This window comes from Aspergillus pseudonomiae (genome assembly GCF_009193645.1).
Source record: "Aspergillus pseudonomiae strain CBS 119388 unplaced genomic scaffold BDV37scaffold_26, whole genome shotgun sequence".
In the NCBI taxonomy this organism is placed as follows: domain Eukaryota; kingdom Fungi; phylum Ascomycota; class Eurotiomycetes; order Eurotiales; family Aspergillaceae; genus Aspergillus; species Aspergillus pseudonomiae.
In genome coordinates this window covers 275,451-295,931 of record NW_022476018.1, presented here as the reverse complement: position 1 = coordinate 295,931, position 20,481 = coordinate 275,451, and the positions used below count along the sequence as shown (strand labels likewise).

At 47.9% G+C, this 20,481-nt stretch overlaps 8 protein-coding genes across 8 annotated transcripts; 2 read left to right on the top strand and 6 right to left on the bottom strand.

Moving 5' to 3' along the window:
* Nucleotides 1-3,845: 3,845 nt before the first annotated feature.
* On the bottom strand, nucleotides 3,846-5,542 carry BDV37DRAFT_246287 (uncharacterized protein). The gene is made up of 3 exons (XM_032081745.1): nucleotides 5,398-5,542; nucleotides 4,965-5,325; nucleotides 3,846-4,917 (listed from the first exon to the last, which is right to left on the bottom strand). Exons 2-3 carry the CDS (start codon nucleotides 5,178-5,180, stop codon nucleotides 4,144-4,146), a joined length of 990 nt encoding a protein of 329 aa, XP_031942377.1. The 5' UTR covers nucleotides 5,181-5,325; nucleotides 5,398-5,542; the 3' UTR covers nucleotides 3,846-4,143.
* A 103-nt stretch (nucleotides 5,543-5,645) lies between these two features.
* BDV37DRAFT_246285 (uncharacterized protein) lies at nucleotides 5,646-7,950 on the bottom strand. The gene has a single exon (XM_032081744.1). It carries the CDS (start codon nucleotides 7,639-7,641, stop codon nucleotides 6,160-6,162), a length of 1,482 nt encoding a protein of 493 aa, XP_031942376.1. The 5' UTR covers nucleotides 7,642-7,950; the 3' UTR covers nucleotides 5,646-6,159.
* Nucleotides 7,951-8,326: 376 nt separating this feature from the next.
* On the bottom strand, nucleotides 8,327-10,130 carry BDV37DRAFT_293449 (Cupredoxin; the record flags this gene model as incomplete). Its single annotated transcript, XM_032089421.1, has 2 exons — nucleotides 8,327-8,685; nucleotides 8,750-10,130. 2 exons carry the CDS (start codon nucleotides 10,128-10,130, stop codon nucleotides 8,327-8,329), a joined length of 1,740 nt encoding a protein of 579 aa, XP_031942375.1.
* A 2,877-nt stretch (nucleotides 10,131-13,007) lies between these two features.
* BDV37DRAFT_282289 (uncharacterized protein) lies at nucleotides 13,008-13,647 on the top strand (the record flags this gene model as incomplete). Its single annotated transcript, XM_032087005.1, has 3 exons — nucleotides 13,008-13,267; nucleotides 13,397-13,474; nucleotides 13,533-13,647. The coding sequence occupies 3 exons, from the start codon at nucleotides 13,008-13,010 to the stop codon at nucleotides 13,645-13,647; spliced, it is 453 nt and encodes a 150-aa protein (XP_031942374.1).
* Nucleotides 13,648-13,747: 100 nt separating this feature from the next.
* BDV37DRAFT_246283 (uncharacterized protein) lies at nucleotides 13,748-14,145 on the bottom strand. Its single transcript, XM_032081743.1, has one exon. It carries the CDS (start codon nucleotides 14,112-14,114, stop codon nucleotides 13,929-13,931), a length of 186 nt encoding a protein of 61 aa, XP_031942373.1. The 5' UTR covers nucleotides 14,115-14,145; the 3' UTR covers nucleotides 13,748-13,928.
* A 1,821-nt stretch (nucleotides 14,146-15,966) lies between these two features.
* BDV37DRAFT_101488 (uncharacterized protein) lies at nucleotides 15,967-16,313 on the bottom strand. Its single transcript, XM_032078186.1, has one exon. It carries the CDS (start codon nucleotides 16,196-16,198, stop codon nucleotides 16,010-16,012), a length of 189 nt encoding a protein of 62 aa, XP_031942372.1. The 5' UTR covers nucleotides 16,199-16,313; the 3' UTR covers nucleotides 15,967-16,009.
* BDV37DRAFT_282288 (CVNH domain-containing protein) lies at nucleotides 16,219-16,603 on the bottom strand (the record flags this gene model as incomplete). Its single annotated transcript, XM_032087004.1, has 3 exons — nucleotides 16,219-16,227; nucleotides 16,282-16,463; nucleotides 16,519-16,603. 3 exons carry the CDS (start codon nucleotides 16,601-16,603, stop codon nucleotides 16,219-16,221), a joined length of 276 nt encoding a protein of 91 aa, XP_031942371.1.
* A 1,452-nt stretch (nucleotides 16,604-18,055) lies between these two features.
* Nucleotides 18,056-20,112, top strand: BDV37DRAFT_271014 (GMC family oxidoreductase; the record flags this gene model as incomplete). Its single annotated transcript, XM_032084654.1, has 4 exons — nucleotides 18,056-18,262; nucleotides 18,314-19,031; nucleotides 19,173-19,614; nucleotides 19,677-20,112. 4 exons carry the CDS (start codon nucleotides 18,056-18,058, stop codon nucleotides 20,110-20,112), a joined length of 1,803 nt encoding a protein of 600 aa, XP_031942370.1.
* Between the last annotated feature and the right edge of the window lie 369 nt (nucleotides 20,113-20,481).

Here is a 20,481-nt window from a genome sequence, read left to right as displayed (position 1 = left end):
GAATAAGTGGAGATTCATTGTGCTACTGAACGGGCGACGTTAATACATGGCCATCGCAAGTGAGGTCGAGAAGACCCTTGATTCATTAGGCTGATCATCGTGGCATTGGCGCATGGTCGCATTAATACGAGACGCAGTGACCATCGAGTAATCAAAATTCGCTTGCGCAAGCGATGCGCTCTCCGTGTCGGAACGCCTACGCGGTTCGGAACTGGGATATTGGTTCTTCTATCCATTGGACTGAGCTCCACTTTCTCACCCTGCTGCGATCAAATTATTAGGGGCTAAAGGATAGTGCCCGATGTTTGGTTACGGTAACCTGACCTCAAAATAGGTTGGAAATGGCGTGGACGCGCAGCGTTTACCTACTATGTACTAGTGGTTGGTACAGATCTGAAGTTTGACGTTATTATTTTGCTGGCCCCTTGTCATGAATGGCATAATCCAAGCCATTTCCGGCCGGTCGATCCCAAAAGAGAATGATTACCTCGTCAGCTAATAGGCCACCCAGTTTTCATGGGAAAGAGTCAAGACGGAAGAACGGGTCACTGAACCACGTCTCAACTTCGCATAGCAGAGCCTATTAAGCCCGGGGCTACCACTGCACCGTCGCCCACCCGTAACCCAGAGATTCCTTGTTGATGGTTGGAACCATAAGCCCAGAATACGGCTGCCTAAAAGATCGGTCAGGAAATCTCGTCTATTTCATGGAGGGAGGAACCCTCGGACCCCGAGACCCACCGTACCAACTTAGGCTGACCGTATAGAAAGCTTAGCGTAGCCTAATCCCCAACAGGGTTTTCTATTCTACTTGGATTCTCATTGTTGCCTGGACGCCTCGGGCGAGCGCTAATTTCCCTACGAGGGAGCGAATTGTTGGTGGGACTAGACTCAGTCTACCGAGGTGGTTTCCCTGCTGTCTCCGGCGTGATTTCACTATGAAATTTGTTCCATTCAAGTACCCTGGCCTGTGCAGGGTCCAAGCGCTATGTCATTTAGGTTTAGCTTAGATAACGCTTAGTGATGTTGATCATTGCAAATTCGCCTTTAGGATCATCCTTACGTGATCCGAGGGGTCCAGCTTATGTTTGTCTCCCCAGGCTTACGCTTGGGTATAAAGAATCTTCTCCTTTTTCATTGTGCCGTCGCGTCAGCACTAAAGCGCAAAGACATCTCTTTCTGGCTGACGGGAGGAATCGAACCCACATTGGAATGTTCTCGGCCCTATTTGGCCCGGGGTCCACGCTACTGTTCCTACTTTATTGACCTGCCGTAATAATTAGCACATTCTGTGGCTTTGTCCAGTCCGTCTTGAGAAGTAATTATCAGGGTCCTGAAACAATGTACGGTGAGATATCTGCCATGGCTCAGGACCCCCACTAGCGAGGATTGCATATATCAAGAAAGCTAGAGGCACAAATCAGAGGACGGGAAAGCGAAAACGTGGTTTCCTATGGTGTCAATCCTGTCCTAAAAGAAGCCCCCACTGCATACTTTCAGAACAAGGGTTGGGCATGGATATGCTGTGCGACTGTCTAGTATCTTTGGCCCCTTTAATTTCTCAAACCCCTCTTTAAGCCTCTTTTGAAACATGGTGGTATCTAGAGTGACTTGGTTTCAGGATGGGCTCAGCATCATTACAATACGTTTCTCTGTGCAAGCATGACAGACACAAATGTCAATGTAGCCATGCCATTAAGTTCATCCAGGTGTATACCTTCAAATAGGCTTCTCGATGAATTGGTTCAGAGAATAGAATCGTATATGCAGTGTCCATGGGGCATGCCATGTCGTTGTGAGGAGGAACTGTCGTACGGGTCTGGGTCTGATTGGTCCTGTATAAATGGCGTTTTGTGATCCCTACTGGTCAATGACCCTCTGGGAGTTTCTTTATCACACTCGTAGCTTTTGATACATTCCTCGATCATGCACTGCGCCTTCACACAGACTTTGCTACAGTGCAGCGTCTGCTAACTGGAATGAGAATTGCTATAATCCAGCATACACAACTGTGTGGCCGCGCCTCAACAATCAGCCTACCGGCCTCGGCTCTGGCCCTGTGGCGGCTAAACTTCGAGAATCTGGCACCTACTCCTGACGCGTACCATGGAAGATGGCAGGATAGAAAAGGCTCTTGCCTGCTGACCAACGGCTTGAAACTTGGCGTATGGCAATGTCGCCCTGGCCCCTTAAACTAATACCAAGTTCCTGAACATCCTAATATGGCCATACCTCACGCCTTGGTGGGCCTTCGGAAATACCGGTAGTAGACAAGTCTATATATGTCACGGAGGTCACCCAGGGGCTCAACTGCCGACTTACCCGCGTGAATGGCGGGTTACGGGAGAGCCTTGTGAAGGATACTAACCTCCGAAGAACGTACATCGTAGGATACATTGAGAAATTGCCCCTATTTTCGATAGCCGACGTCGGAAATGTAGGACAAAGACGAATGCTTTAGCTTGGTCTACTACTTTACAACGGCTGTTGATCACCCATAGACCAATCCTGCGATCGTGGCCTTCCTGAAGACAATTTCCTCTAGTGGAGCTTCTGTGGGCTAAGGCATGCGATAATCAATCACCTCTACTTGGTCAGCCCCCCAGGCTCCCCTCCACCATCAATTCCTCCGAGGGTTGCTTCTGGTACCAGGAGAGAGCTCCACGAAGTCTTCAAATCGTTCATGGATATCCTTCTCAAAGACGATTTAGCAAGAGTAGTGGAGATCGCCTGTGTATCCACCCCAGGACTCTATTGTACTGCTATGCATGATGACGAAATCAGCTTCATCCAGGCAGCGACGCTTCATTTGCTCAGAGAGGAGTCAATCAATTTCCTGCGGAGAAATAGCCTGCGTCAAGGATGAATATTCACGCCTAGCAGTGACCAGCAGGGATTAGCTACCATTATCACCTGTGGGGTAGAGTCAGACCGCTTGTCCGCGAATATATGGGACAAAGGCGTTCCTGGCGGTACGGTAGGCAGCATGATTTAACTACAATGCGGGACAAATATTGCTTTGTCGCTAGTTATTGTGGAGTTGACCATACCAGGTGACATGCAGGTATTCCCTATCCGGTTTGCTGTACAGCAGGCTGCAGAGTTCTTCCAGTACTTTCCTGTATATTGGGGAAGCCACTAAGAACTCTTGCATTTCTTAGATGCGTTGAACTTCTACCAGTGGCACGAGGCGATGGAATATCGGAATGAATTCCGGGTCATAGGAACTTTGCTAATGACATTGGTGGTATTCCCTGAGCATCAAGCAACCCTATGACACAGAAACGTGCTTCACGTTACTGATCAACTGGCCTCAGGCCACTGCTAAATGCGCATACTTTCAAGTTCGTATTAATATTCTTCATATCAATGAACCGGTTCTATAGCCGTATAGGGCTAATCCAGTCACATGCGAACTGAGACCAGTTCGCGACTATCTACGCATGTAAAGCTGTCACAGCCATACGTATAGCCAATTGCTCTAGTCATCTTCCACATTAACCTTATGCTGCAGCCTATATCTTGACTAAGTTTCTCTGGGGAAACAAATGCTAGGCTACAGTGGTAATACCGCAGCGGCCAATTGTAGCCTCTGCCCTGATATCAGCCCTGTACTTTTATTGGGACTAAAAAAAAGTTTCCCATCAATGGTACAGACCAAATGGCAGCCTTCAAGTTTCTACCAATTGCTACGTTTTTTCTTAGATGCTCGGTTAAATTCCTAGGATGGATCCACTTTACTTCTACAGAGCTCGGAAAATCGTCGCGCTCGCCTTTCCATGGTCCGCCACCCACATCATTTAGGAATAAAGCGTGGTGCTGCCAGGCATAATGGTACTGTGGGGTGCTTGTTTTAGTACTTTATTTCTAGGCTTTGGAATTCGGCTGCCTACCCGCCTTGATGCGCGAGTCCTCTGCGTGCTAATATCATCATGGTTTTTGCTACTACAATCTAGAAGTGGCAAATTTCCGCTAATTCACTGAATGGCACAACTAGTATTTTCCAGATACGTTGGGACAACGGAGGAGACATAGACTGTAAAACTGAATCCGTCATTCATGAACAAGATCTTACAAAGTAAAATGTACATATGAAAATTACCCATTCCACAATACCCAAACTAAACCCAGGGTACACCAATACTACGACTTGGCTACTGCAGTCCCCCCTTCATTCCTATCACCGACACCTTCTTGTCCCCCTTCACCCTCCTTCTCACAAGACCAGTAAGCCGCAGACCTGCGCACCATAACCCCAATAAGACAAATGGCACCCCCCGCCACGACCCCAAGGACGAACGGCAGGATAGCCGGGTAAAAGACACGCAGGATATCCACTATAGGCGTCCGATGATGTCCGTTGCTGTTCCGCAGATACGAGTACCGGTCGGAACAATGTTCCTTACAAGGCCGTCGCTTAAACGCCGATGTGAACGATCCGTAAGACTTCCCGCCGAATCTCCGACCAGCATCCAGCCATTTGTGAAGCTGGGGCCTGGACTCGGGTGTATGGCTCCGATCTGCATGTTTTGTCGGGGGTGATGGGTCCGAAGGCGTTGAGTCTCTATCATTGCCTTGGCAGTTTGAGGGTTCGGGACTCGGGTTGATCGTGATCATTGTGATTCTAAGAGCGTCCTGGGCATCGCGGGAGAGCCCAATGGAGATCATGTTGATATCCGTTGGATGTCCGGACTCGTCGAACAGGATGATATCCAGGCGAAACTGGTCGGCTATTTGGCCGGTCTGGAACCGCTGAACGGGGATTATGTTCATCCCGTAGCGTAGCGTCAGGGTTTCGGAGATTGTCTTGTCTGATCTCGAGTGTTTGATAGCGGTTAGACGCATCGGGAGGCGAGCTGGTAGAATGGTGTTGCCGTTCGCCAATAGAGAATCTTTCTCCGTGGAGAGTGCCAATGCCTGTAATGTTAGCTATGGTGTAGAGTTTGGCCGTCCGGAGCACTAACAAGGTATTCGTCTGATCTGGAGTTCTCATTAAGGTTGCTTCCGCAGATTGACGACGTGCGACATGGAAGATGGATCTCATGACCGGATGCAATAGGGAAAGGCTCGCGAGGTTCACCACGATTCCCCTGTGGAGTGCCATCGTCTGGGCTGGGTGGCGACGTAGCAACACAGGTGATGGGCCAGAGACAGGCCGCGAGAAGGGGTGCCAGACGCATATTGAGGATGGCTCAGGAGTTCTTGTTCGGTGCTGGCGGTGGTAATGATCGTGGCACTCGCTCTGTTGATAGTTGACCTGGCTTGAACAGACTCAGTACCGCATTGGTGACATGTGGATATCTAGGGTTTGTATGGATGAATAAGCTGCGAATGAGGAATAGTTAGTTAGAACACCATGGCTGACCAAGTAGTGCAAGTGGCGGTCCTGGACCCTACATATGCTCAGCTAATCGGACACGCACTGACATGCCGAATATGAGGTCAACAGAAACTCTAACCGTTGTAGACTGTGACGTGTATCACTGTATCATGAACGACGCCCCGCCAGATACTGGTGCGACACTTACTCTGCTGCCTATCTGATGGCCGCAAACTCCACACAACACGGGAAGCTCGTCCATCCTTCCGATTCGGGCTCGGATTCTTCGGGCTCCGCGAACACTGGAAGAAGACAGTATGTATTCCGGTATTGCAAGAGACAAAAGCCCGTTTTAAATGGAATTTTAGATACACTAGTAGAGTATGATATCCGCTTTTTTATTCCTTATTTAACTATAATATTGTCTGTTTCGACACCAAGTGAAGATCATGCATGTTTACTACTTCGGTCACAGTGCGGTTATGGGATGGGAAAAGCTCCTGGGCTGAGCTGAACACAGGAATTGTGGGTCATGCTTAGAATAAACAAGCTTTCGGAATTGCACTGCATTCCTCTCCAGTCGAGGAATCATAACAATATATCAACGTCTCGCTGGTTGCATGAATCTTGCCAGGCAACCAGATTCTCTGTACCGAAAGCTGGGCTGATCAGTATCTTCTATCTCCATATAGCGTCCGAAACGAGGTCCGACTTCAGGGCTAGTAGAAAAAACACTAGGGGTAAATTCAATTGACGCTCGCTGAGTTAGAGGCCAGCGGAATGGACGATGGTTTCGCTAGAGGATATTCTCCGAACAACAAATATCATTATGCCGATTGCTATTCTAACTGGTTGGATTCGTAATGTTGCCCCTCTGTACTAAAACGATCCCGAAGAGAATGAAGAGAATGGAACTCTCGCGTGTTAGACTTTTCATCTCTTAAATTCTCCAGACGTTCGAGTTCCTTTTTCAGCTCTTCAATATCTTGTTCAATCTCACGGCGAGGCGCCACCCGGTACTTCAACTTGTGAATTGCAGCAGAGATACTCAACAGCGCAATGGACACTAGAGGCGACCACTGGCCGACCTGTTGTGGTGTCTCTTGGGACGGCCCATCGTGACGGATATAATATTCGATCCAGGCCACGAAGGCGATAACAGTGAGTGGACTGATAACAATGCTGAATACTACGGCACCAATAATAACGACATCAAAGGTCACCTTGGCCCACAACCCCAGCACTCGTAGGGTGAAAAATCGCGATATCCGTTTCCGCAGTGGTAGTTTCGTTCGTGTCTTCTCCACCATAGTTTCCCGGCTGTCCCTTGATGTATGAATTGCGGCGTAGAAGTCTTCTTTCAAGCCCCTAAGGATGTTCTTTCTCTCCTTCCAGATCTCCCATACTCGCGATGAAGGGACTCTAGAGTGATACGGCAATACCCTGACCAGCATCAAGAGGACATTCAGCACCATGCTGAGAGCGACCAGGCTATAGATGTACCGCTGAGAGTAGATTACCTTGCCCCAAAATCGGTGGCGCTTCGTGAATCTATTATCCCCCGCTGCTACAGACACCTGTAACGAGGTTTGCTGGCGTAGCACCTGGGTAGTGTTGAAACATGGGTAGAAGCAGACATCATTCAGTTGAAGCAGCAACGAGTCATTGCTAAAGAGATCCCACACACTATTATTCCAGGTCGATGTGAGCTGCCAGGACTCCCATCCATCACTTGAAACAGGTGATATCGGAGGAAGCTGTGGCAAGCAGAAGGCGTACTGAATTGGGGTCTTTTTCAGTCTGGGCCAGTAGACCAGGGAGCATATCGATCCGGCAAACATAAGAACATTCCAGAGCGTAAATATAATCGAGCTGATCCGTTCTTTGGCGAATACACGAGACCAGCATTGGAGCGGCAAGAATACGAGATATGCAGTCACCACGATGGAAAGCACGGCGTCTGCGTCTAGTTCTATAGCCGCGGGACTGATCTCAATTTCGTTGGTCTCGGTGACCAGGGCCGGAAAGTCATCCCACAGGCTGGTATTGTCCGGAATCCAGGGAATAGACACGTTTTGTGGAGTAGGGTGTTTGGTGGGACTGGAGACCAGGATGAACGCTTGAATGGCAGCTGTCCCGGCATAGGTAGCTGCGGCACCGAGGAAGACATCTGCCAGCCAGCCGGTCCAGCGTGTGACACAAACTGCCAGGAGCAAAGCATAGAAGAGATATCGTGGACACGAGTCATAGCTCGTGCTGATAGGGTAGGCACAGAGGACCTCTTCGACAACGAAGAGTGGCGACCGGTCAGTCGCGTTCATCTTTGCTGGTGATCTTTCGAAGGCTATAACATGCCTGCTTCTTCTTTTTCTTTCCTTCTGACGTTCTCTTTCCGAAAGTAGGTCCGTGGATATAGAGACAGGTTCAGGGGGGTTGTCAAACTATTGAAATCAATTCTTGTGGGCGGTCTGCAGAATGGAGCGAAAGTTTATCTACTTCTGGTTCTGATGGCCGAATTCGGCAACTCATGCGCGGGAGATCGACGCCACTATTTGGGACTAGCACCAACGCGCAACGTGGCGGTGGCTTGATCGAACTTGTCGCACAGCCACAAGGCCCCTTTCCCTGGTCCGGCTGTGTTTCTTTTTCATAATCCATAACTCTGTTAGCTAGACATGGTCAAATTTTAATAGTTAGTTGGTCTTCAAAAGTCTGTGACGTCATCAGGCTTGGCAAGTTCCTGCCATCCCGCCGATATACTCCCCATAATGTGGATCAAGCCTCCAATGACGAAATATATATATTTACACGTGTAACTTTGGAGGGGACTGAGTATCACGCACAAACAACATCAAACATAAAAAAGACATACACAAGGCCAGAATAGCAAGAGATTAAAGTTACAGAATAATATTCAATTGGTCTATGCCCAAACCAATACTACATCTTCAGGAACGCCTCTGTTTAGACTTGCCATGACATGCCCAACGTGGTACATAGTGACTATCACATCCCAGACTCGTACGGCCCGTTAGTTCCTCTATACTGTACCCCATATGGATTGACAGCGGCATAATCATCCCATGCCTCGCACGTGTCTTTCAAAAGCTCTGGATTGAGGAACTTCCAGAACTCATCTTGCCGCTCAACAATCTGCTGTACGAAGCCCGCCGATGAATGAAAACCCATATGGCAGTGTAGAAGCCAAGCTCCGGGATTATTGGTCGGAAACGCTATTACCAAGTACCCCCCGTTACTCTCGGCCGGCATTAGAGCGACATCCCGTCTGGGAGGATTACGCGTTTGCAAGGGGATGCTTCTGGAGAAGGGGCCGATGCCTTGGGCGAGGATATAGAAGTCGTGACCTGACAGGTGGCACGATCATTAGCTCGGTCAAGAAACATCTAGAATGGAATAAGAAGACTCTACCATGAAGATGGATCGGATGCGGGATTCCCTGGTTGGTAGCAATGATGAAGATAACCCATTGGTTTGCTTCGGGGAGGTTAATAGCTCCCGGGTCAGGGATTGTGGTTTTCATACCCGTGGCGGAGGAGTGTTGGAGGGTAGGGTCCTTCCACGAAACATTGAAGGCCCGGCCACCGATGGTCCATAGGAATATGCCTCCGGCGTTCGTGGGAGCGACTGCGTCGTTGAGGCTGGTTGTGTTGGAGATCATGGCGTCAAGAGCGACCCAGGGTACAAGGTCTGACATTGGCCTGTCTAGACACTGTGTGTCGTCTCCGTAATCCCATTTAACGGTCGTTGGATCCTCGCCATCCTCTGCCCCTATATAGTGGACAATGCCTTTGATGTTGTCGCCGGTGGGGATATTAGAACAGGCTGACTGAGGAACGGCCCTGATCCAGTAGTTATCAACGGGTTGGTCGGCTTGGACGATGATATCGTAGCGCTGGCCCATTCCGATGGCGATGTTGTTGGTTGCGAATGGGACAATTGGCACAAAGTCACTGGCGATGACTGTTAGGTTGTGGTCGTCTATGGAGAATCGGAAGTGAGCGTGCATAGCAGCGTTCACAAGGCGAATCCGATACTTCTTCCCAGGGACAAACTCCGTCTTGAACCTTTGACCAACTGTCTCACCATCACTAGTAGTCCACACGTTGGTCATATTGATTAGACCAGTATCGATGACCGGGGTCGCAGGGTTTCTGATTTGGTTAATATATATTTCGTTGAACGTGCGATGCGGCCAGTCATTAAGAAACAAAACGCCAAGGTCTTCATCATAGTCAGCCGCCGCAGGGCCGTGAATAATAATGCCGCCAAATACCCCCTCCCACGCCTGTAGTGAGAAATGGGAATGATAGAAGCTTGTTCCGTACTGCTCAGCCTTCCAAGTATAGGTATAACTCGTCTCGGGGGCAATTGGACACTGGGTAACCGAGACTGCGCCGTCCATTTGGTTATTAAGAAACTGTCGGACCCCATGAAAATGAATGCTGGTGCCGTTGTTTTCCAGGCGGTTTTGTACATGAACCTTAACGGTGTCCCCCCAGTCTACCTCGATGGTGGGACCAGGGTACTGCCCATTGACCAGCATCATGGCCCTTCGGACACCATCGGGGGCGGCCGTCATATTCGTGATGTCAAACCAGTATTCCCTCACAACTCCAGTTTCTGGGCATTTGGAATAGTAGTCAGTGTTGATATTGAACTGCTCGTGACCTGAGACTCCTCGAGACAGGAGACCTGCCCCAGATGAGAAGGGGCTTGCTACTAGTGGAGCAGTTTGCTGAAGACTCGCCGCAAGGGCCACGAGGACAAGTGGAAGAAGTAGGGTCGTCATGCCACAAGGAAAACTTCCAAGTCAAGTAAGACTTCGGTACAAGTGTGCTCTGTCGATTAAATCGGTTTGCCATAGTTGATGAAGCGCAATATATATGTATCACACCCGTGAAAAAGCTGCTCCTACAGCGACTGAAGTTGCCGCACCCCTACCCCTTACTATGCCCCTTCAATCCCCTTAGTTGCAATGTCAACATGAGATCGGGGTATCCATAACAAGTCTCGAAGATGAGTGTGACCGGTCACAAGGGAATATCTTTCCGAATAGGCGAAGTCGTACTCAATGCGAACAGGTAACTGGCTCTGAGGAATTAAATCGGGTGATACTGTGAAGTCCAATGGGATGATATTGCGTACGCTGACAATGACAAATTAAAACATCGAGGATGACCACTGGTTCCCTATATTGCCGCGCCCTGATGACCTAAAGACGGCGGTCAGACCACGGCGCATATACAAGTATACACCATGTTTTATTGTAGATTTTATGCCTCTGTCAGATATACTTAGAAACATAAGTGGCACCAGCCCCCAGAAACCTTACATCCCTGATCGTGAGGCTGCTACGGGGTTTAAATATAATTAAGAATGATGTGGTAGAGAGCTCAGAGGTCCATCAGGGATAGATATAGGAGTACTGCAGAACAGCACAGGAGAATACGACGTGAGTGATAGGGAGGTTATTGTACTGTTAAATTTGTTTGTTTTAACTTCACGGGATGTCACAAGTAATATGGTGGCACAAACATTTCTATGCTGACTGATTACTCAAGGGAACCTGTTTCACAACTGCAAGGCCGTGCTTGCATACCTGGATGACCTGTATCTTAGTGGTTCTTTCGCTGAATCAAGCCGCTTCTCGACCATACATCTCAGGAACGGCAAGAAGAAGAACGATAGAGTTCAAGAAGAGAAGGAAAGTTGCACTTATCGCGGTTATTGATGCGAATATACCCCCAGCTGAGTACTCCTACATAGTGAGCAGATCCTACTAGGCCCTGCATGCATAGTGACGCACGTTTGACCGCAGGAGATTACATCTGGTAAGGCGAAAAGCAGTGGGTTGATGCTTCAGGAGCTCTCCTGAATCTGAATGAGCCAAGGCTTCGCTGCCTGACCAACATGAGATCGGGCTTGGGATTTGCACTGCCAAGGTATGAATACGACTCTGTACAACAGACTCAACTTCGTCTGGCACAGGGCAGAATGCCAGCCTCACCCAGAGGGGCTTTAGATGATTTTCAAAATAGTAACTTTAGGTAATGATCCATGTCATTAATAGTGGAATGCTATTCAGGAGTACCCTCTCAACCGTTGTATTTAACTCAAGTACATAACCAAACTTTCATACTTTCAATCAAGGCCTTACAGTTGCACCAAGGGTTCCATGTATCTCTTATATAAGACCGAGAAGATGGTCATCATAGATATCCTTCGACTAGAAAACTCACGGAAGAAGTGAGCTTTCCCCTAACTACAAAATGTGAGACAGAACATCTCTCCAAATAAAAGACAGAGAAAATTTTCGATCGATATTCAATATCTGAATTAGGGTTCCCCAAAACCTATTTCGACACCGCTCCTACCTACTATTTCACATCAAACCCTTGACCCATTCAAATGACAGAGGGGAATGCCCTAATGGAAACCGAATGTGAAGTGGTACCAATTGTGACAGTATAAAAATGTAAAATATTAAAAGACAGCACATTTTACGGGCTGAAAGTTTGGTTCTACCAATGTACAGCTATGCTTTAATGTGAGCACCCTAGAAATATCACACTCTACTATAACTTGAAACAGAAAAGGATAGGAAGGGGTTTGTGACATCGTTATTCTCCTGCACATTTCTCCAACTGGGAATTATAAACCCCATGGCAAGATATATACAAACGATGGCGTATTCCATCAATAGCCCCATAAGTAAAAATGGAGCAATTGGACCAGCCAAATTGTTCCATGGAAGATCGGATCCATGAATAACGGAGAGGCACAGGTAGGTAATGCGAACTATGATAAACGGCAAGGCCAAAACCATGGATTTGGGCACCTATCGCATGCTGGTTAGGCCATTTCGAAGTGATTTCCCTGTTGCACGACGTACAGTGCCTACCAATACTTCTGGTACCGGTGATATCTTGGCAGTTGATCCATAAATAGGTCTGCACGGCTAACAGACAAGCGATAAAGACTACCACGGTGCTGTATCCAGCTTTGACAAGTTCGACGCCAATGATAATATCGCTAGCACTATCGCTTCCCTCGAGACATCCGCCTACAATCTGAAGGCAGAGGCCCACAAAGAAGAGGATGCTTGAGAGAAGTAAACATTGACGGACTCAGAAGTCCACCTCTTCCTCGTAAGATAATTTACGTGATGTTAGAAAGCTGATCGCCCAAGTCATGTTTCTGCTTATATTTGGCTGATATATGAGCAAGATGTCTGAGCATTTCTGTGCATCAGGTGCCCACGTGCTCGTAGGCAAGATAAAGGTGGCCTAATAGGTAATCGCGATGTAAATTGAATCAAACTCTGAAATTCACAGGATATATGGTCACCTGATATAGACTTCTCAGCGACGACAAACACACTTTCTCCCCTCTTCCTGATCACTCTATATCACTGTTCAGCCAGACCGTCACTCACACTGCTCATATGGCGTCTCCAAGCTTTCTTTTGCCTAGCCTTGTGCTGAATCCTATCGCCTTTGTTGATTCCTCCCCTTCTCAGTGGCGCCTTACCTCCAAAGTCGAAGAGTACGCGTATGCGATGGAGGAGGGTGAAATGAAGTACAGATTACGTGTTCCATGTACTCGGGCGCTCTTTCACTGCGAAGAGGTTGGTAATCCCGGCCACTAAGGGTATGTATTACTCTATATGCAAATTCCTTTCAGAGGAACAGAATTTGCATCACCAGAAGTTCGAGCCCGGCAAGCCTCACTCGACCTCCCTTCTGCTGCACTCGAGCACTATACATGCTGTCAGACCCTGAAAGACATCGGCTCTGAGCATACTCCAACGCTGATCGGCTCCAAAAAAAAAGCCCAAGGTCAGGATAGCTGGGCCCCTGGCGGCTATCTGTTTTACATCGCTTTCAGCAAAGTCCCAGGAGTTAGGATTCAGTTAGGAGTCATCGGGTAAGGACTTTTTTACACACTTCCATTGCCAAAGAGAGACCAAATCCGCGACGCTTTCAAAGTTGCATAGACATGGGTACCCTGATGGAAGTCGTTTTTTCAGTGTCTAACACCCATCTTTTTACATAGCGCCCTTGCCAAAAGCGGTGTCCTCCCAAGTTGGTATGCTCAGGGAGAGCTTTACTGGGACGAGCGTACAGGTAAACTGTTAGTCAGCCCTTTACTTTGTACCTTCTTTACACTGTTCTAAACTTCCGATGTGCAGGTATATTGCCGGTCCTTTTGAACTATCAACCGACCCGTGGGAATGGGAGGCAGATCTGTGGGAAGACTGGTACTTGGATGAAGGCGAAGTCACCCAGAAAAAGAGCGTGATGTAATAAATGGGTGTGTGGTGTTGTATGGCGGTGGCTTTGACACTGTGAGAACCTCATCGTGCCTCTAGATCTTCATGTAGTACTACTATTACATCTGAGCATGAGCAACTTCACTTAACGCAATAAGACTGAGATCTTGTTTCATCTACTCAACATAGTGGACATCTCCATTAAAACATGACGATGGCATCCTTGCCGATTTCTTACCACCACTAATTAAACATCGATATATCATCGGCAGGCCCACATTCCCAGTGACCCAGAACAAGACAAGATGGCCCCTTTCACATTTCTCCTACCCAGTTCGTCGAGATGTTGACCGCTATATGAGCGGTTTCGGCCAGAGATCCGATATGAAACACGCACTGGTGGAGGCTAACCGCAGCAACTTCGCTGTATGTATGATTTTGGAGATTGTCTGCACACCTGTCGCAGAAAACCGGTTTGGTTGTATGTCTAGATAAACCCATATACAACCTTGGTATCTTGCATATACTCGGCGACTTGGCCTACAGACTCATATTAACGTCCTCCAGGCCCACTGTCAGAGGTGTCACTAAGCCTGACTCACCTAAGAAATGTCTGTGCCTTATATGGTTGCGCAAGACGTTTGATAAATCATGATTCTGCACTCAGGGAGTTTTAAGCTCTCCGATAAGTCCTAGGTCGCCTGTGGCCTGACTTGCTGCCGCTATATCCGGGATTTTATCATAGTTGCTCGTTGGCGCCCGGAAGTCTCTTACATGGAGATCTATCTTCTGCGAGAGGAACACCGCTGACATCGTCTGATCAATATTGCTGGCCCCAGCGGCCTTGGACGCTGTTTCATCTCCGATGGCGGTTTGCTCAAACTGGACCTTCCAGCTCTGACACCTCGCCAGACAACTGTTGGTGGTCAACCATCTGCTGATTCCATTGGAATTTTGAGTGCGTCACCTCAACATCTTGTTCGAAGTTGGTCCAGGGAAACGGCGAGGTGATTCGTCGCACGTTCGTATCCTGACGCAGGACGCCTTTCGAGAAAATCAGGATTGCGTCTGGGAAGGACTTCGAGTAGAGTAGGCATGTTTAACACCCGGGTGCTAAGGACGGAGAAAGGGATAGTTTGAGATGTGCAAGAACCTTTCTATATGCTCGCAAGTGCTGGGAAATCCCTGACCTTCTATATCAGTGGGGGGTCCAAGTGATAAATCTTAACTTATACATTTTTCGAAACGCGAAAGTAGGAAGACAAGCTCGTTGTGACCTAATTCATCAGGCTGTTCCATCACCACAATCATCCACTCTGGGGGCAGGATGCCATCGAGAATGACAAGCATCAATGAAAGCGATAGGACCGATCATAATGACAGCGCAATGAAGCTTTGGATACGCCACTCCAGGCAGGAGGTTGATGGCGACAGCCGGGCTAAACAGTGATGGGAAAGCATTATGGAGATGGGGGAAGGTTCCTTTATAGCTTTCAAGAGTGTCACGCAAACAGACTACATATCAGGTGAATTGGGAGGTATGATTTATTTTCACTTCTCCATCACGTAGTGAAACAACTATACTTAACCCAGTAAGATGGACGCTGCCTGATACACAGCAATAGTCAGTTTTCACGTTCCTAAACGGCCAATAATTAATCATTTATGCGCCTCAAATACTCTTGGCGATATGAGTAGTACTGTCGCTAAGCACAAGAAGTGTAGTATCGACCGTGAAATATAGCCAGCTAGTAGATCTAGGGCAAAGATGAACGATCGAAGTTGCATCGGTGATAGCTTCAAACCAACTGGCTCGTCATATTTATCTCCAAGCAACTATAGAAAATCCTCGCGGCCAATTACCCAAGGCCTAAGCCCAAAAGGCCCGAATTTAGAGCAGCCCTAAAAGCAGACATCAACAAGTTGAATATCCAAGGTCAGTTCGATACGCTTGGTAGTACTTTTAATGCTAGCCATCTACCATCGCCGCTGTACTGACAACGTACCAGGGAATAACAGTATGGGTAGTTAACATTAACATATAGTGAGTCGTCTACAGCTCAAAGACCTGTACAAAGATTGAAGAAACGTATCTATATTCGTATCCGTCAGATTGAATGATATAGGCAAGTGTATTCAATTACCATGCTACAGACCTCATGGGAAAGAATATATGTCGGCTACCTTGTGATATACGGCGCTGAGTCAATTCATAGCATACGCCAGTATGGATAAGGTGCTAAGTAGAGAGTTTGGAGTTGCCGTTGAGGTACTGATACACATGTAGAGTATATAAGAGTATGAAGTTAAGCTGGCATTGAGTATGGATACCGCCAGCTTTCTACTCATCAATGAATTTAAACACCTCTTGTATTGCTATAGTAGAAAAATATAAGCTATTCGAAGATAGGTTCGTGTTCGGCTCTGAAAATAACAAGAACAATAACAGTAAAGTGATAAAAGAATAATGACGAAGAATGACAGGAGAAAGAAAAATTAGGAAAGAATAAGAATAACAAGAAGAGTAGGAGAGACTGGTCTTGGGAGATGACAAGGTTCACTGTAACAGATCTTTTTCCTGGCATTGCCTCTGGAGTTGCCAATTTCAAGGCCCCTAGAAGAATATCAGCATGGCTAGTTGTGCACCAATAGTATTATCTACACTCACGAGGAACTTGAGACGGCCATCATTATTCTGGATCTTATCGGACAGCATCATACCCTGGCGGCCTCGAGAGCCACCATTTATCATTGGTAGATCGGCGCAAAGTTTGGGGCCCCATGGAGTTTCCTCTAGTGCAACGTTTCTTGCAGAATGAGTGAAATTAGATCCACCCCAGATGAACCAGCCTTGGTCGGTCAGCACTCATGTAGTGGGCTATACAGAGCGGTAAGGGGGCATTACCGTCAGTATTTCCAATGTGATCATCTAAACGAATCTTCCGGGGAATATATTTTCCTTGGATATTGCGAACTTCAGCCAGTAACATCGTGTGGCCATGCTCAGGCACGATATGGATGTTCCGACAAGATTGATGAAATGACATCGTAGAAAAAGACAGTCAGTGGGGGCGGGATACGTGCAGTGCCTCTGAAACTATATAGGGTCGTTCGTGAACGTTCGAATATGCGGAAGGATTTGTAGAGGTCAACTGCTTTTAAAGTACCACCCAGTATGCTTGGTGCATAGACATCCGGCTATCTCGTTCTATGAGCATTGGTGCCCTACGAAATGGTTGAAAAACGGGCTCCGACGCAGGGTGACGCAGCTCGTCCTTATTGGTGTCGTGTGGACGAAGGACTACTTCCAGCAGTAGGTGATAGGTCATAATTTCTTTTTCTGGCAGCATTGTTTCAATTTGCTTCCTGGGAAGTACGAAGGTCAATAGGAGTTCACCTGCAGAGTACAACTTCAAAAGGATGATTAAACTAACTCATAGTATACCTCTCCCAAAGATGACATGGCCTTCTTACTCAACCGTTAAGGTATGTAGCTCTCAACATTGCAAAAGCTGTCCAGGAATACTAAGGCCGTTACAAATTGTTTTGCAGATATGTGGAAGTTGGTCTACTAGGTTTTAGTAGGCATAATGGGCGTGGCCATGTGCCACACCATATCCGAAGCCACGTAGCAACGCTAGAGTTAGTTAGCATAGAGCTGAAAGCTCACGGTATGCATTCGGCCTCACTATGCGACCACAGATCGATCAAGGCTTTAATGACTTGTTTGTTGGTCCTTGAAATGGCCAACTCAGCAAGCATGTCTGCTAATCCACCAACTTCTTGAATGGGATTGATGCCTTATCAGGCATCCACGGTTAACTACGGTCAACCTAGTTTTCCATCTTAACCTACCTAGGTTGTTAGCTTTTATACCTTAGCCTAACCGACCCCAGTTAGGTTTGCTTATGGGTAGGTTACGTTACAGCGGTTAGGTCATGCCACTCTACTGCTTATAATATAGGGCCGCCAAGCGGGACGCTCGCCAATGCTGAGTCAGCCGGAAATGTTGATGGTGGTGACCGACAGAGTAGTAACGATTGTGGATGGCAAAGAAGTAGGATACCTAGGGGAAGGGGGAAGAGTCATGCAACTGACAATGAAATGTCTTGGCTGCACTTGGACAATTGCCTATCTTTGTGTCTACTCGAGAGCCTCGGCGCATACCCACCAGGATCCATGGTTACATCTTTCCCGTCAGCCCTAATTTGAAATGGTACTTTAACAATCTCACATGCATTGAGGAGGGGCATTTGTGGAGCCAAGTACAGCATTCCCATGTACTCTCATTGGGTGGTATGGATCAAATCTGTTTCTTTGTTTACTACTACTATGATAGTAATAAGTACCGTCCACATGTCTTCCTTTTCTTTTCAACAAGTCACTTGCTACGCTCCCAGCTCGATTTTTTTCACATTCTCCAATTCTGCCCATAGTACAAAATGGCTGCTGTATATGACTTTGTCGTTATTGGCGGAGGTACGGCTGGCCTAGTGATTGCTTCTCGACTCAGTGAGGACCCCAGCACCTCTGTGCTGGTTCTCGAAGCAGGCGCCGACTTGACAGCTGATCCCCGCGTCAACATACCCATCTTTTATGCCGCACTACTTGGATCCGACGCCGATTGGAAATTCCACTCTTCCCCACAGGTAAGGGCCGTCTCTATGTCGATAAAGGGTGTGGGCTTATTGCTTTTACAGCCAGGCCTCAATGGCAGAGTGCTTGGTCTCAACCAGGGCAAGGCACTCGGAGGATCCAGTTCATTAAATGCACACGTCTTTGTTCCTCCTTTCAAGGGAGTTGTTGACTCATGGGAGGCACTCGGTAACCCCGGATGGAATTGGTCCATGTTAAAGGACTATTTCTCCAAGGCCTACAGCAGTCCCACTGTAGCACAGGATGCCAAAGAGGGTCTGGCAATTGAGGACTGGCCTGAATTGAACGAAGCGAAAGGTCCGATCCAAACATCTTTTGGCAACACGACGCATCCTATTCGCAAGGCATGGGCCGAACTGTTCCGCAGCAGAGGGCAATACAACGCCGGGGATCCGTTCATCCACAGCTCTGTAGGCTCATTCAGCTGCCTTGCTAGCATCGACTCGGAGGGCAAGAGGAGCAACTCCGCCTCAGCCTACTATAAGCCTGTCGAGCTTCGACCCAATCTCCACGTTCTCACGAACTCACTTGTTGAGAGAGTCCTGTTTGACGAAAGCAAGTCCCCCAGGGCTATTGGAGTCCAATACAGTGTCAATGGTGCCTCCCAAACTGTTCAGGCAAGCGGCGAGGTTATACTTGCCGCTGGCGCATTTCAATCCCCCAAAATCCTCCAACTTTCTGGAGTTGGTGGAGCAGAGCTTCTTAAGAAACATGGCATCGATTTAGTTATGAACCTTCCCGGAGTTGGGCAGAACCTTCAAGGTATATAAGCAGCTTCCGATCTAGTACATTCAAAACCTTTGTGTTGTTATATTGATTTGACTGTCAAATAACACGAAACCATTTCCCTCTTCGACGTATACTCGCTTTGGGACGGATATAACTAACATCTACTACGTCTAGATCATATGATATCGTACACCGCATTTCAAGCAAAGGCGGAACTTGAGACTAAGGACTCTCTGGTAAGACAAGAGGCTGAGGCCCTCGGCCAGGCAATGCAGGAATACACTGCCACGCAGTCTGGGCCCCTAGCTTCACTCGGGGTTCATACCTACGCGTATTTGCCTCTTCCTCCACAGGACCGGAGTGCTCTCCAGGCATTATTTATAAACCACGCCCCCGAAAACTCACAAGAGCACAGGGCGGCACGCGCCTATTACGACATCGCGAATACAACGGTTCTTGATTCCAAGCAACCATCAGCTGCCTACCTGTCCGCCTTAGGGCAGACGAATTATGCCAAGGACCTCAATGATGAGACTATCCCAGCTGCTTCGCCTGGAAAGTTTGTCACGCTTGGAGTAATGCTCTCTCAGCCGCTTTCCCGCGGAAGCGTTTATATGTGAGTGAACCCCTCCGCCCAACAAACGGTATATTCACGAAATCTGACAAAAAGAGCACAAGTAACTCCATCAATCCTGAAACCCCTCCAATCATTGATCCAGGTTACCTGTCGAATCCTCTCGATCTGGAAGTCATAGCACGGCACTTGCTCGGTATCAAAAACTTAGCAGAGTCACCTCAGCTTGGGGAGCTGCTCGAACAGCCACTGAAGTTCCGTGACCCAGCTGCAGATTTCCGGGGAGACTTAGATGCTGCGAAGAAGTATGCCCGGGAGAATTTAGTATCCATGTGGCACTTTGCGGGGACCTGTTCTATGCTGCCTCGCGAGAGAGACGGAGTGGTGGATTCCAATTTGAGGGTTTATGGTATCGAAGGACTGAGGGTTGTGGATGCGAGTGCTATCCCGCTTATAAGCACGGCGAATCTGCAAGCCACGGTGTATGCATTTGCGGAAAGAGCAGCGGACCTCATCAAGCAGGACTGGAAGAGCGAGTGAATAAGACGTTAGAGAGTTAGAGAATGTCTACAAACACACATTAGGTTAATTGGGAAAGAGGTGAGAATGGGGAGACCGCCTAATCACCCAGGATTCTCACCCTCCGTCGCGTAATTCGCGGGTGATCAGTCGCGCTCCAGACCTTCCTTCCCCTTCGTAGATTCTTCCGACAGTGCAATTTTTCCCTTCAATCGGCCAACGCGAATCTCGGTATTGCTGGGCGAGAGATAACCTGTGCAATCTACAAGCGCAGCCCGAGGCTGCCAGTAAGCTGACTAAACCAACTTGTGCGCTGCTGAAATATAGCGTAGTGCGTAACCATGTGACCTTCGCTATATCATTGCCTAAGCCGACCTGGTTTTTTTTTTT